General features: G+C 38.6%; 2 protein-coding genes across 2 annotated transcripts; one reads left to right on the top strand and one right to left on the bottom strand.

The window, feature by feature from the left end:
• Positions 1 to 451: 451 nt before the first annotated feature.
• On the bottom strand, positions 452 to 11,459 carry LOC133522251 (dynein axonemal assembly factor 5). Its single transcript, XM_061857520.1, has 12 exons — positions 10,683 to 11,459; positions 10,026 to 10,209; positions 9,460 to 9,677; positions 8,883 to 9,040; positions 7,935 to 8,135; positions 7,590 to 7,740; positions 5,879 to 6,043; positions 5,186 to 5,377; positions 4,571 to 4,732; positions 3,880 to 4,068; positions 3,435 to 3,626; positions 452 to 1,680 (listed from the first exon to the last, which is right to left on the bottom strand). The coding sequence occupies exons 1-12, from the start codon at positions 11,320 to 11,322 to the stop codon at positions 1,547 to 1,549; spliced, it is 2,586 nt and encodes an 861-aa protein (XP_061713504.1). The 5' UTR covers positions 11,323 to 11,459; the 3' UTR covers positions 452 to 1,546.
• A 265-nt stretch (positions 11,460 to 11,724) lies between these two features.
• On the top strand, positions 11,725 to 14,239 carry LOC133522253 (mesencephalic astrocyte-derived neurotrophic factor homolog). The gene is made up of 2 exons (XM_061857522.1): positions 11,725 to 12,387; positions 14,079 to 14,239. Exon 1 carries the CDS (start codon positions 11,846 to 11,848, stop codon positions 12,371 to 12,373), a length of 528 nt encoding a protein of 175 aa, XP_061713506.1. The 5' UTR covers positions 11,725 to 11,845; the 3' UTR covers positions 12,374 to 12,387; positions 14,079 to 14,239.
• The last annotated feature ends 1,834 nt before the right edge of the window (positions 14,240 to 16,073 follow it).

Raw genomic sequence — 16,073 nt, 5'->3', positions numbered from 1 at the left:
GTAAGCGTTGTTTATGCTTACAGTTGACTGTATTTGACTGGTCCGTGTCTACGAATACCCTTCCCCATAGTAATATCGCCATCAGATATATCGGAGCGGCCAAGGTGTTCACAAATATCTGAAAACGACTAACGGCTTCACAATAGAAGCTTGATCAGATATTTGTGAGCACCTTGGCCGCTCCGATATATCTGATGGCGACTGTACAGTCACCATCAAATAATTAGATAATGATAGCCAAAGTGGCCAAAGACACACACATCGTTGTTTCTATGATAACAACGCTACGGTGTGATACGATACGATATTTGGCTACTTCGGCCGTCACTAATCTATTTGATGCCGAGTGTACTCATTGATAAGAACTTTCAAGCCTATTTTCAGCCCCTTAGGAGATTGTACCCAGGATAAAGTTTATTGCATGATTATTACTCAGAACAAATAAAACAGCTTCCAAGATAAAACCAATTTATTGCACTTCTAAATTATAAACTAAAATCATGAAAGGATCTTACAATGAAATTCATTAAGTTGTCTCTAGACAAGTCGAAATTTAGCTAGCTGCATAAAAACAACTCATGTACACCCAGCTGTAAAAGTGCATACCACGGTGCATACCCACTTTACAAACAAATAAAGTTCATAAAGCAGCTATGCACTTTTGCAGCTCGCTGTACCTAAGTCATGCATGTTAATTGCCTCTACGTGTAGGTTTTTGCAACACTAACACCAGGGAAAAGGGTCCAATCCACAAAAAACTAGCAAAAGAATTTGAACTTTCTGTCAAAAAGCAGTCATTCATTTAAATGACAAATTTTAGAGGATGGACTTTTTCGCTAAACGACCTCTTAACTTAATGTCGTTAGCTAAATTAAGCCATGAACAAATGCCACTTTATCTATCCTCCTAAGGCCCAGCCACAGAAATAAATAATACAAAATTTGCCACTGAAATTTGAACCCATAGTGCAGGTAATACAGTTGATTTTATTTTGTTTGAAAATTGAACGAAACAAAACTTGCAACTCTGTTCTAATTGAAAATGATTTAAATTTCATCGAATTGAATAAATTCTATAGGCCCTTTTGCCTTACGAGGCTATTAGGTACAATATTTGTATGATCATTGATCACGATTGGTATTTCTAATTTTGCTCGAAATTCTTAAGGAATCTGGACAGTCCCACGGATATCACACTCTAACTCTCCATAAAATAATAAAATAATAATAATTCAGCCTATATACGTCCCACTGCTGGGCACAGGCCTCCTCTCATGCGCGAGAGGGCTCGGGCTATAGTCCTCAAGCTAGCCAAATGCGGATTGGGGACTTCACATACACCTTTGAATTTCTTCGCAGATATATGCTGGTTTCCTCACGATGTGTTTCTTCACCGAAAAACTCATTGTTACGAGCCAGGATTTAAATCCACGGCCACTACCGCTTCATAAATAGGACCATTTACTTAGGCCCCAATCCCAATTTCTTGCAAGATCAAGCCTACATGGAAATTGACTTGTACGATAAAACTTAAAATATAAATTAAGCTAAGACTTCAATATTTTCTCAATATGGGTAGAAAGCCGTTCATAGGCCGCTTTATTCCTGTACAGTTGAATATTTGCTTTCACTTTTTTCATGAGGAGTGGTGGGTCAACGACACTTAGCGTGATCAGGGCATCTGAAAAAAAAAGATGTAATATGTGTGTAAAGCCGGACCAGTAATATATGATAACGCGCCATATTGCAGAATTTCACCTGAACTAAATTTTTCATACTAAACAAGTTCCATATAAAATTGTTGCCATGTTTAAGCATTTTACGTCAAAAATGTGATGTTACTGTGGAGTTACGAAGAAAGTGGCCCCTCATTTATTTTCTACTTTTTTATGTCGCACTGTAAGTCAAGCACGATATACAAGGTGCCCGTGAGCATTGCGAGACATTTTAGTTTCTAAATATTACCAGGAATGCTTAGTTAAATTTTTTAACTAAGCATTCCTGGTAATATTTAGAAACTAAAATGTCATATAAAATTTTCTGGATTAGTTTCAGAGATAATTAAATGTTTTTCGAAATCATTCTTTCGCCATAAGTCGGTACAAAACACATTTTTGACTGCGGTATTGCCACTTTGAGGTCTAGTCTGGACATACCTATTGATTGACATCGAAAAATTAAAAAAATGTATTCGAGAGGCTACCCCCAAATAAAAAAAAAACTTTTTAGTTAATTTTAGGTTATGTGTTTATCAATAAAAATTACGTTTTATGTACAGGAGTGTTCAAAAAAAGTCATATTACATTTTTTTGCTTCTGTTGCCATCAGGAATGCACCGTTAAAATCTCTCGCAATGCTCACGGGCACGTTGTATTGACCCGCTTGTTCCTATCTCTATCGCACTCACATAATTATATTTCTGTCCCACCCATGATGCCGACGTCAATGCCACTGTGCGAGCGAGAGAGCAATACAATAATGCACGTGCGTAAGGTACTTTTAGTCCACTTTTAATGCAATTCGCACGTCGCCGACTCCGACGTGCGAGCGAGATGTCACTATATTATACGTTGTTTCCCTCAAACATCGGAGCGACGTGCGAATCTAATCAAGTGTGCTAAGGGCCTTAGAGATAGGAAATGGCGTGTTAATGTACGAAATACTTGCTTGATCAAGTATAGTTTGGTGGTAAGTTTATTGATTTTTGAGTAACTGGGTGGGGGGAGTCACGAATGCGATAGAGCGTTCTAAAACGGACTTGAAGCACAAGTCCCAAATTTCCCCACCTAGCATCTCCTTCCAGGTCTCGTTCAAGTGTATAAGTAATATAAGTATGGCACTGTACAGCGCGCACAGCTTACATTTGCATTGTACAGTATTATGTTGTACGTCCTAAAATTAACCGTATAAATTATAAAACTACGGAACCATAAAAAGGATTCTAGTTTCACCTAGCATCTCGTTGCGGAACTCCTCGCAGGTGTCGTCAAGATGTAGCATCTATGTGTGCATTGTAGAGTATGTTGTAGTGTAGTACGGGACAGGGCGTTTCTTGAATAATGAGCATCCTATTATGAACTTTAAATATATGACATAAAACTGAATTTCCCTTACACTTTTTATTTTATTTTATCTATTTTTATTTATTACCTTGCGGAACTCCTCACTGGTATTGTCCAGGTGTATAAGTATGGTGTTGTATGGGTCCATGTGTGCGTTGTAGAGTATGGTATCGACGGTACAAGAATGTGTCCTGGACTATAACCGCGAAAATAGAAGTTCGTCAATTGCGAGCTTTTTTCTCTGTCACTCTAATTACGTCTTAGTGAGAGTAAAAGAGAAAGATCCCGCAATATGCGAATTTAGTTTTCGCGGTAGGCTCCCGGTTTACTAAAATAAACCTTAAACACTACAACATAAGCTTTAAAGTCACACCTAGCATCTCCTTGCGAAACTCCTCGGAGGTGTCGTCAAGGTGTATAAGCATGGCGCTGTACGTAGCATCGATGTGTGCGTTGTATAGTACGGTGTTGTACGGGACAGGGCGGTTTTTGAACAACGTGGTGAGGGTTTGGACGGCGAAGGAACGGACTTTGTCGTTGCTGTCGTCGAGACGTTTCAAAACTCCTGTGAACACGAAAATATGAAATTTAAACTTGCAACGCTCGCGTAGAAGTAGTTAAATACTTTCAACCTCATTTTCATTCGTATTTTCAGTCTGTATTTACCCAAAATCCGTGTTGCATTGTTTTATTGGTAATCGTAAACAAAATACAGCCACACAACTTGAATACGAATCACAAAGTGGATTGTGTGTACAAGAGTTGGACAAGAAGTTTGTAATAATCTGTTAAAATTTTGTAAACATGATTGAACTTACCGAAGTATGACTTGTGTAAAATTTCAGCAGTGAAGCAACCTCGCCGAGTTGCCAATGTAGCCAGACAGCACGTGGCTCGAAGAGTATGTTGTCTAGTCAGTGCTGAGTTGTCATCCAGTAAACTGTTGAGCAACGGGACTATTTGTTCTAAGAATGGCTCCAGGGACTCTTTTGTTGGGAATAGATTTACTTCCTGGAAAGTTAATAGTTTAATTATATTTACTGTCAGACTTAGATTATAATTACCTACTCCTAAGGCCCAGCCGTACAAATGACAAATCCAAAATTTGCCACTAAAATTTGAACCTACAGTGCAGATAATATACATTTGATTTTATTTTGTTTGAAAATCGAACGAAACAGAACAAATGCAACTGTGTTCTAATTGAATATGATTTAAATTTCACCGAACTGAATAAATCCTATAGGTATAGGTATAGGACCTTTGGCTTTACGAGGCACAGGCAAATATGTCGGAGCAGCCAAGGTGCTAAAAAATAACTGAACACTCACTCTAACGCCTTGACAATAGAGGCGTGAGATAGTTGTGAGCACCTTGGCCGCTCCGATATATGTGATGGCGATTGCGAGGATTCTCTTATAATGCTGAACATGGACCCGCGATGACGGCAGTGCAGATAGTTCCTGGCGTATTAAGTTGATTTTTATTCCCGTAGCAATAGAGTTCAACTTGCCTTGTCCTTGCCCTGCTTGTCGCCGTCAGCCCCGCTCTCCGTCTCAAGCTCGTTGCGAGGATTCTCTTGCAATGCTGAACATAAACACGCGATGGCGGCAGTGCGAATTGCTTCTGCAGTGCGGCCTGGTTCCCATACCAGATTCACCAAAATCACCTCTGTGAAGAATGAGATGAGAATCAAAATTTTATAAAATCAGATGGTTATTCAAATTTTATGCTAGTAATTTTAGGTTCTAGATGATGCAGGCCGGGTCGCAGGCAGAGGAGATGGAGAGACGACTTGGACGCATTCTACCCGAATTGGTACGAAAATCCACACAGCAGGGTCGTGTGGTGGTAGACTGCCCAGCGATGAAGAAGTAAAATAGGCTAATAAAAAAATGTTAGATGATTTTTAAGCCTGTGATTACAAAATTGTGTAAGGAATATCATATTGACTTGAATTATATTCGATCCATGAGCCCCACAAGATCATTTACGCGAAATTGTTTACCCTACATTGTCCCAACGATCGTTCATAATACTAGATATGGAAGAACTAGACTAGATGTAAGTGTATGGGCCAAATGCTTAATGAGATTCCATATTTTTATCTATATTTCAATGTACCTTCAATGATAATTTTTAAGAAAGCCTCTAGTATGTCGCCGCTGCACTTGCTAAAGTTGTCCTGCCGCCGCAACAAGGCGGTGGAGAGAGCGGTGAACATCTTCAGCTTGACTTCGGGGTCCACTTTGGGGGTCGCGAGGCATTCCTTCAGGAGGGGGGCTATTAGGTGCAGGTTGGACGACATGGCTGAACCTGTGAGGAGAGATGCTGAGATTATGTTTTTGAATTGAAATGTTTTAGCTGTTTTCGGATCACGCGTTCGCTATTCACCTCATCATTTGCACTAATGTGTAGATCGACTCATACCTTGCAGGTAGTAGGAGAAGAAGATTATGTTTACCTAATATTTTCCCGGCATTCCAAAAGACCTACCTGGTGACTTGCAGCGTCCATGCCAGAGCGTCCGAGGTGATAGCGGCCTGGATGTGGCGAATATACTTCTCTTACAGCGTGGTGAGGGTACGCCCGCAATTCTCTGCCGAGCGGAGCTTGCCCAGGTTGGATGTTATACGTACCAGTATTCATCAGTACGCATTCCAGAAGTCACTTATCTGGCGTCAGTAGAGTCGAAGTCTGGGCGTCCGAGGTGATAGCGGCCAGAATGTGACGAATATGTTTCTCGTACAGTGTGGTGAAAATGCGCCTGCAATTCTCTACAAAACATAGCTTGTCCAGATTCACTATAATACGTACCAGTATTCAACAGCACGCACTCCAGAAGACACCTGTCTGGCGTCAACAGCGTCCAAGTCAGGGCGTCCGAGGTGATAGCGGCCAGGATGTGGCGAATATGCTTCTCGTACAGCGTGGTGAGGGTACGCCCGCAATTCTCTGCAAAACGGAGCTTGTCCAGATTCGCTGGAAAAACGAGGAATTATGTTTTACATATACGTTACTTTGTAGGTATGTAGCCGACGTGTCCGTCCATTACAACATTATTTAGCATGTAGATATGGAATCATTTATTAATAATTAGAAATAGAAATAGTTTTATAACTAGAAAATAGAATTCGTAGATTAATTTTGCTACAAAAATAAAAAAACAGTTCTCGAAGGCCGGACCCCGTAAGGTTGCACTATGTTATTGTATAACCTGAAACCGTTACGGTCGACTATTGTTCAATGTTCACTCATTAAGTTATTGTATTATATTGTTTATTAGGGTTCACCTTCGTAGAATTGCGGCAGAAACAAAGACGGTATTGCCCATTTTATTGTGTGTAATTAAGCGTAGTTTTAGTTACGTGGGAAACTCTCGGTACCGTTACACCGTTATCAGGAAATAGTAATGTTTCCTCAAAAGGACCAAGGGTACGGTTACCCGCGGCATTCTGTCGCACGCACTCGTTCGGTAAACGTCAACCTCCCGAGTATCGTCACGCTAGCGAGACTACTAGTAGAGCAAAATAGTGTTGCCTCTAGTCTAGTTAAACTATCACGAATAAAATACTCTTCGACGATCAAGATCTATCCTTAAGGAATATTTCCCTCGATACAAAACGCCCATTACCTAAAGATACTTAATATTTTGTACAGTGAGCTGCGTAATTGCATGGAGAAATTATGGATGAATTCATTCATAAAGTCGCCATGCACTTTTACGGCTGATGGTACAGTCAGCATCAAAAGTAACGGATGAAACAACGCGCCAAAAGTATCTGATATTTCGGATAACTTTTCCGAATATAGATAAATTTCTAAAATTCACGCTCGAAAGTATATCTTTTACAGTCTTTGATGCTCTATATTAAAGACATCACTTTTTGTTAAGCTGTTACAGAATGGTAGATACTTATGAAACCTTATTTGATCCGCTACTTTTGATGCTGACTGTACATGAATGCAATTTTATTAAACCAATTTATCCAATGCCGGATTTAGAGGTCTGGAGGCCTCGGGCAATAAAGGTGAGGAGGCCCCCTGGCCCCAAATTTTTTCCAAATAAAATGGTAAATTTTCTGAATTCTCTATTGTGGGGGTCCCTCTTTTGTGGAGGCCCCGGGGCAGTAGCCCCGGTTGCCCTCCCCTAAATCCGGCCCTGAATTTATCGAAGCAAGCAACTATGGCATTTCTCGAGAAAACGGTTAGGGCGCATAGTTTTTTTCTTAGAAAATAACCCAAGTGCGTAAATCCAAGAAAAAGCTGAAATTAATATAAATTCAATTTGTATGGGTGGATCGGTCCTTCGCGCATACATATATCAAATTTGCCGCCTTCTTCCATTGACAAAGCTGGCTTGCCAGAGTGCCAATGGTTTAAGAAGAAACGCTTTTCAAAAGTTCGTTCGCAATTATGTAGACGGGGTGTCATGCAATAGGGTTACTTAGAAAAAGAACTTTTTGCGAGCGAAATAGAGCAGAGCACCTGCTACAAAGTAATATTACAGTTATATCAGGGCACTCACACAGAGCCATGAACTGGGCCTTATCATCTGCCGGCATGGCGTAGACGGTGAAGTTGATGGTAAACAATTCTTCTAGTACTCGTTGGCAGCCCTCGCCGCAAAGATCCAGCACCGCTTCCGACACGTAGAGGAGACCCCTTTGGTATTTTACCTGCAAATAAATTCCTTGCACACTTTGTAGTTATAATAAATGACTGATGATTCATTTGAAGACAAGTCACATTTTCCGAAAGTGCAATCTAATTTGAACTTTAAATCGGATGGCTAAGGTTGAAATTTTATTGGCGCGTATGTGGTCGATAAATCGTACTATGCCTGGAAAAGGGTTAAGATGATATTCCTTACCTTTCTAACCCTACACCTATCTGGATCAGCCAGTTCCTTGAATATGTCCTTCAACTTGGGCAGCACCAGATCCGCTTGAGAGCCTTTGATAATATTCGCCAGAACGATAAGAGCTCCCCACGAGTCCATCTCGGCCTCTAGTAGGGGCCACCAGGTGTCGGGGCTGATGAAGTAGCCGAATAGCTCCGCGGCGCGTTTCACCTACACAGGCAAATTAATCTTATATTAAGGTCTTCTTTTAATATAATTTAATTATATATTTTTTTTCTGTAAAACATATTAACAAAATCTGTTACATGAGCTTACTTTTGCCCACTTTCTGTCTACCTATAACCTACCATAAAATATGGAACAATGAATCACATTCAGATAGCAACATTACCTCTACAACAAAACGGGAAATATCGTCGGTAGCCCCAGGGTGTAATGTGATGTTAACGTTCTGTTTCAATCTCGCAACTATGCCGATATCAAATCTATATGACAAGCAATAAGATCACTTCCTGGGCAACACACATCGCTGGTATTGCTGTGCAAAGCCAACACAATGATTTTGGTGTAAGAAATATATGGACCCATTTTAACACTAAATCTATAGGTACATATACAGATAAAATCACCTCTGGAAGAGCTCGGTCATCATCATTGATCCTCCTGATAAAAATGTCTACTCCAAAACACACAATCGCTGTGGCAGAAATCGGTCAGGAGTATCATCATCATCATAGCGTCCGCATCTTATATAAGTACTTATAGTATAGTATAAGAATAAATTGCTGTGCCCTTACAGGGTCTGTATTCAATGTAATATATGAGCAATAAAGATGTTATGAGTTATGAGTTATATTTATATTTCTGTGGTCCGCACTATGATAAAGGCGTGTTATGCATGTGGAACTTTCTTCTGCGCAGCTAATATAAACTCTATTTCTATAGCAATAAGATCACCTCTAGAATAACTCTGTCATCATCGTCACTAGCCCCACGGTGTAGCGTCCGCACAATGGTGTTGGCGTGTTGTGTGGATCCTTCTTCTGCGCATAGTACAAGCCAGCAGAGTAACTGGGCTACGCGGAGACGTGCGTCTGCCTGCCAACCCTCCATTTCTAAAACAATCGTGATGATGATGTGATGTGCAGATGATGTGCGAGTTACATCATGTAACTTACATGTACATATAAGAGCAATTAACACAGGTCATTCATCATAACGGTATTACTAACTTGGCGCATTGGCCATTAAATTTAGTGGGTCCTTTTTAAGTCAATCAAATTTGAATCTTATAATTGATTGTTATAAAGTTGTGTTTCCAATTATCAAAAATGACGTATGCTGAGGGGTTAGCTAAAAAATAATACATATATAATAATATACCTAGGCAATTTTAGCTCAAGGGAATCAGCATCCTCAAAAATAACTTTAAATCATCGACACAGTTAACTAAACTTTTATATGTAAACCTTATTACAACGAGATAAGGGCTTTGCTTTTAAATTGTTTAGGGATCATTCTGTCTTATTGTTACCTCTTCCAATAGCTGGCACAATCTTCCCAATATTGCTTTGCACCAGCTGCCTGCAGCCTAGATTAGGTCTCTTCAGGTCAGGGTAGTGTGACGGCACGTCCTTGAGAAAATCCGTTCTTTTCTTGAGATCCTCCTCATTTTCTTCCATGTATTGAAGGCCAATGTCCGTCCAGAGTTTTGCGGCTATTTCTCTGATATTTTCTATTACATCACTCATGCTGAAAATGAGTTACAAAGTTCATGCAATTTTAATTGGGAATTGAAATAAGTGAGAGAGTACAAATTGGTTACTTATTTCTTAAATAATTTGACATTTACAACGAAAGCCAAGGATATATATTATATGTATGACATACATATAGCCATCTACTAAGCCAACTATGTGTATCATTCTTAATCTCAATTAAAATAAAACTATATAAAAAGTCATTTTATTCTGGAAAGACCATATCTTAACCCTTTATCTGGCATACATAATTTTAGATTTTAGGAATTTAAACTTAATGTTAATCAAATAAATTTCAAATAGATGTATAAGTTATAATTTAATTACAATGTAAACTTGCCTGGTCAAGAGCAGAGGAATCATGCGATGCCAGAATGAGTACCGGTCTCGGTAATTCAGCATCCAGTTGCCAACCTCCTCTGTGACCGCCAGACGGACTTGGTTGTTCTCATCAAACAGCTTCTCGGCCATTGGGGTGATGGACAGCTCAAAGCACTTTGCATTTCCAGCTATTACTATTGCCCCTAGAAAAAAAATGGGTGAGCGTATGTAGAGAAGTAGCACACATATGACCACATTTGACGACCAGTCTAGCCTTGTGCATAGTGACCCTGCCTATGAAACCGATGGTCCCGGGTTCGAAATCTTGGTAAGGGCATTTATTTGTGTGATAAAAACAGATATTTGTTCCCGAGTCATGGGTGTTTTCTATGTATATAAGTATGTATTTATCCATATAGTACCCATAGTACAAGCTTTAATTAGTTTGGGGTTAGGTTGATCTGTGTAAGATTGGCCCCAAATATTTATTTATTCATATAATTATTATGAACCATAACAACAATGTGAGAAAATTAACAGTATATAAGGCACATATCAGTTCCAAAAAAATACTTAATAAGCAGTGCAAACCTTAGAAAGCAACATTTAATAATTAAACCTTGTAAATTTCTTACATTCATAAATTTTAAACTAGTTTATTCATTTTAAAACTTACCAATAGCTCTAATTGCTGCCACCCGAACCTTATAATGTTGATGAGCAAAGTTAGACAACACTGGTTTTACATAGCTTTCACTCTGGAAATGGAAGTCCCGCGCCAGGGTCCTCGACAGCAGAATGATACACTCGCAGGCCTCCAGCTTCACCTTGGGAAACGGGTCCGTGCTGGTCTTCGTGAGGATACTCGTGAAATCATTGATGAAGGGACTCAGGAGGTGTGTCACATTATATTTCACCATTATCTGGTGAACTAGCTCGACTAAGATTAAACGAATCTCTTCAGATTCTTCTACAATCTCCGGACAACCAATCCGACGGACTAGAACTGGTAAAATGTACGTTAAATAATAATCGTTCAACGGTAACCGGCTAATGAAGTTAGAAATTATTGCCACTGCAGTCTCTCGACAAGCCTCAGAAGAATCAGTGAGACTCTTCAAGACGTAAGCATAGACCTCTGGGAAAACGACAGTTAAGTCGCAATCTTTGTGCTCCGGGTTCTCAAATATCTCTTCCTTGATCTTAATCAGGGCCTGTTTTCGAGTCATCTTCGACTCGCTTTGCAAAGCGGTAATGTGCTGCTCAAGAAACGCACGAGGGTTCGCTTCAAATTGTGTTTTCTGAGATTCGGTCATTATTGTAGTGAACTATTTATATGCTTGGAAATAAGCTCGTTTTATTGACAAAACCACACTTTTTGAATATTGATAAACAAAATGTGGTTTCCATGACGACACGAAATTGACATTTGATTTTTTTAAAGTTCTATCTTAAAAAGAGGCTAACAAACCAAAAACTGAGTGCACTGAGTGTGAGTTTTTCAGCCAAAGCACTCGTTGAACCAAATGTATGCGAATGTTGCGAATAATAGACGAAGATATTAAAGCATTTAATATTTTTTTCATTTGTATGAAATTTATTTGTTTCAAAGAAACTTATTACTTTATAGTGAAAAAAAAATATATGCGTTAGTCGGAACGATTCATAACTGGACTGTGAAACGTGCGCCAATCACAGCTCGCCAAGTAAAGCTGTCAACGTCTTCATTTTCATTAATGGACGAGATTCTTCTCTTCATTTTATTTCGATCTCTGTAGCTGCTGCTGCTTAATTAACATTGAAAGTAGGATAAATTATCTCGTTATAGAAACATTTATAATGTTGAAATTTAGTGTGTTTAATTTATTATTACTTGCGGCGATGCTGCAGGGGGCGTTCGCTTTAAGAGAAGGCGAATGTGAGGTGTGCGTGAAAACAGTGGAGAAATTCGCAGCCACGTTATCAGACAGCGTCAAGAAAGACGCAAAATTGATAGAAGCAGAGTTCAAGAAGTTCTGCAAAAACTCTAAGGGCAAGGAGAACAGGTTTTGCTACTATTTGGGTGGCCTCGAAGAGTCTGCTACTGGTATCTTGGGTGAGCTCTCCAAGCCGCTCAGCTGGTCAATGCCTGCTGATAAAATCTGTGAAAAGTTAAGGAAAAAGGACGCCCAGATCTGCGATCTGCGATTCGACAAGCAGATTGACTTAAATAATGTTGATTTAAAGAAATTGAAGGTCAGAGACCTGAAGAAGATCCTGAACGACTGGGACGAGGTCTGCGACGGCTGCATCGAGAAGACGGACTTCATTAAGAGAATAGAAGAGCTCAAGCCTAAATATATGAATAGTGGTCGATCTGACTTGTAATAGTTCAATAATAGGTAAGCATTGGCTTTCACTAACCTAAATAAGTACTTTCTAGTTGAACATGCATTGTGACTTGAAGTTACAATAAAACGCAATTATTTTAGTGATTCATCCTGTTTGGCTTTTTAAATGACAAAACATTTTGAAAGTGACTCAAAAGATTTATCTTCAAGATGATGTTGGACATATGTAATATACATTTGAAAATTGATTGCACATTGTTTGCTCCATAAATTTTCATCATAAAAAATCCTGATCATTGTATAGTTTGGAACAAGCTTTTTGTCCCAAGACTTGGATACCAGCTAGCCTCAACATGTGACAAAGACTATTCACATCATGAATCTTATCAACTACTTTTAAATCTAATCGAAGGCAAAAATAATTTCATGATTTTAATTGCATTTTTTATATATATATGCCAAGACTTAAAATTGAAACTAAACATACTCATTAACTATTTCATAACTTGATAAATTCAAGTCAATCCCAATCCAAAGTGGGATGATAGAGTAAGACAGATAAAAGTCTGAATTTACTAATAGTTGTAAATAACCCAGAAATGATACATGCTAGCTGAAGCAATAGTGACTCAATTTTACACCCACTCATCACTGAGGACAATGACACCAATGCCTCTAAATATAGTCACAAGCAGACAGCTTGTGATCAGTATCAACATGCAGTTTTCATAGCAATTATATGGGTTTTTTATTATAAAATATATAATTTTTTTTTACATTTTCAAACCTTTTTTGGCCTTAAACACCTTACTTACCTTCCAGTAGCTTCCATTAACATGAAGGTCATTTAATATTTTTTATTCAGTTTAATTTGGATAAGGTGTGTAATATAGAATATTGAAAATATGTGATTTTTTGCCAGTCATACTTTGCTAGGTTTGGTAATTTTTATTGTCAGTTTTTCTAGATGATATAATCCATTTATTACTAAAATGTTTTGTATGTAGTGGATTTGATTTCACTAGTGGTTAATTCATTAGGATCCTGACTGACTTTTTAGTAATCTTTTAGATTTTTTGTTTTTCGCACAACTGAGGTTTGAACCTATGATTTTTGGCAACAACCCACATCTTTTGTAGGTTGAACACTACCATAACTTTCAACTTTCTAATTGACCAAATGACTTGATTAGGCGGGTCCAGACAGAGCAAACATATTCACGATTTCCTCACCTGAGCGCCCCGCCTCGGCCAAGGCACATCTACACTGGCCGGTTTGTGCATGAGGAAATTGCCTCGTGCGTATGTTCGCTCTGTGTGGACCCGGCTATTAACTTTCTTAGCGAAGGTACCTGTTTCAACTTAGGCAATAATGTTTTCATATGTGGATGTTCTCCTCTGCAGGTCGAATTTCTAAACCAATTCTTATGAAATTTTGAGAAAGAATTTTTCTGTTTCACTTGTTTTGTTTTTTGGTTATATTTTCAAAATGGTGGAAATTGGCCTATAGGACTTAAGTGCCAGTATTTTTACATTTTTTAAGCTTAGAACCACTAGTTTATATAAGGTTTATATTAACCCTCTAAAAAATTGGTCTATTAAGGCGGGATTTCACCTGTGTACAGCACTGAGCAGCACAAGCATTTTTGTACTAAATATGTTTGAGCCGCACACTGGTGGAATCCCACCTTGTCTTCACATAAAATACAATACTTAATACATATCTTCATTTTTTTGTTTCAGAATAATAAATGAAATGTGATATCCACATCAACAACTAGGCTCCTTGGTCTAGCCTGAATAGAACATCAATACTGCATTTAAGGACTCTGTGAGTGTTGTGGGAATGTTTGTGCACACATTGAACTAAATTATTGTAATTATTAAGTAAATATTTTTATGAATTCTGTGGTTTTATTAGTGAGTAACAATTCGATAGCTATGGTTGAATTGACTTGTAACATTTTCAACTATATCATTGGTAACTTCATACATAATAATAATAATAACTTCAACTTTGCATAATATAAAAAAAGTCTGTCTAGCTAGTCTGAGTTTGCTTTGCAACAAATAGACAATGTATGGACTTGATGTAGCACTCTACATGCAGACTTAATATAGCCTCTTCACAACTGGGTTTCAAAATTTGGTAGCTTAAATTTGACTCTGTAAAATTGACTCAGAGTAAACCTAATTGGGGCGTCAGCACGATAGATAAGTCCTAGTTAATGGATCGTGATAGGAAAGAAAAAAAAAAAGTAAATACTCAAACACACCTAGGGCTGCCAACTCGAATTTCGCCAAACCCGGACAAAGATTCAAAAAACCCGGACATTTGGCGTAAATCGCATTTTTTCCCCCGGATGAGTCCGGAAATAATATTTTTAAAATACAAGACCTTTAATTTTTTTACATGTAGTTTTAATGTGCTTCCTTACATGAAAAGTGTCCGGGTTTTCCCCGGGCACTTCTTGACACCCCCCCCCCGGACGGCCTCCAAACTAGGACAAATCCGGGAAAACCCGGACGGATGGCAGCCCTAAACACACCCAACTTGTCAATAGAATAACCCAGCCAAGGGCATGTCGGGCCATGCTCAGAGTAGGGTTTCGTAGTTACTCTTCCGTCACAATAAGCTAAACTGAAGCTTAAAGTATAGTAGATTGTTAACCAAGGGATGAACTGTGGATGTAGGTACGTCTTTTTACTATGAAGGGGAAACATTTTGTGATAACTCAAAAACAGCTAAACTGGTCATGTCCGCTATAGTTTTCATTTATTGTCTTTCTTAAGTTCTACTTCCAGGATTTTTTTTTCATATTTTTTTATTTTATTGTACGACTTTGTCGGATTTATTGATTTATATATCCATGCCAAATTTCAGCTTTCTAGCACTAACGACCACGGAGCAAAGCCTCGGACAGACAGACGGACATGGCGAAACTATAAGGGTTCCTAGTTGACTACGGAACCCTAAAAAGGTGCGAAATTCCAATTTCCTATGGAAGATCAACCCTTTGTGCCTACGCCTACATTTATTAAATTTGTCGCCTTTTTCTACTGACAAAGTGGCAGTGCCAGAATATATTAATAGGTTTATCATCCTGAATGTAGACATCATGAGTATATAAAGATCAATACGCAATAATGCTAATTTTTATCTTATGTGATGTTCTGTATAAATAATGATGGTTATATTGCTGATAGGGATTGCAAACCGGATTGATTTTCAATCCGGCCGGATTTTGGCCATAACCCGGCCGGATACGGCCGGACCGGATCCGGTTTGGTATAGGGATATTAAAGTTAATTAAATGACATATTTTTCAGTTTTTTGCGTAATACTTATTCCTTAATCTATAATTTGAAGTTAATAAATAACTTCTTAACAACAAAATAGATATCACTTTAAAAACAAAATATGAAATCGGTCATTTATTATATTTAACCGTTCACAAGTGCTCAAATTTTCGTTTACAATTATAAATTTGATTAGTTTCCAAAGCTCGGTAATGGGATGTGGGGTGGGAATTGGAACTCCTTGAAAGGACTTCATACCTCTCATCCGTCGCCTTTTCCTCATCTAAAACGCACAGTGCCTGCTGTATTTAGGCGTTTTATTTTTATTTTGCCGGATCCGGTCCGGATCGGGTGATTTTTACCGGATCCGGTCCGGATCGGGTGATTTTTACCGGATCCGGTAGCTCCTGAAAAGTGCCGGATCCGGCCGGATTACCG

The sequence above is a fragment of the Cydia pomonella genome, chromosome 10 (assembly GCF_033807575.1).
Source record: "Cydia pomonella isolate Wapato2018A chromosome 10, ilCydPomo1, whole genome shotgun sequence".
Classification (NCBI taxonomy): Eukaryota; Metazoa; Arthropoda; class Insecta; order Lepidoptera; family Tortricidae; genus Cydia; species Cydia pomonella.
Note: the sequence above shows the minus strand (reverse complement) of the source record. Positions and strands in the feature narration are given on the sequence as shown.

Coding starts and splice junctions, on each gene's coding strand:
- LOC133522253 (XM_061857522.1), top strand. CDS start 11,846: ATGTTGAAATTTAGTGTGTTTAATTTATTATTACTTGCGGCGATGCTG.
- LOC133522251 (XM_061857520.1), bottom strand. CDS start 11,322: ATGACCGAATCTCAGAAAACACAATTTGAAGCGAACCCTCGTGCGTTT. Junction 9,678..10,025: donor ATTCCTCTGCTCTTGACCAG/GCAAGTTTACAT, acceptor ACTCATTTTCAG/CATGAGTGATGTAATAGAAA. Junction 3,627..3,879: donor TTTACACAAGTCATACTTCG/GTAAGTTCAATC, acceptor TCGTGTTCACAG/GAGTTTTGAAACGTCTCGAC.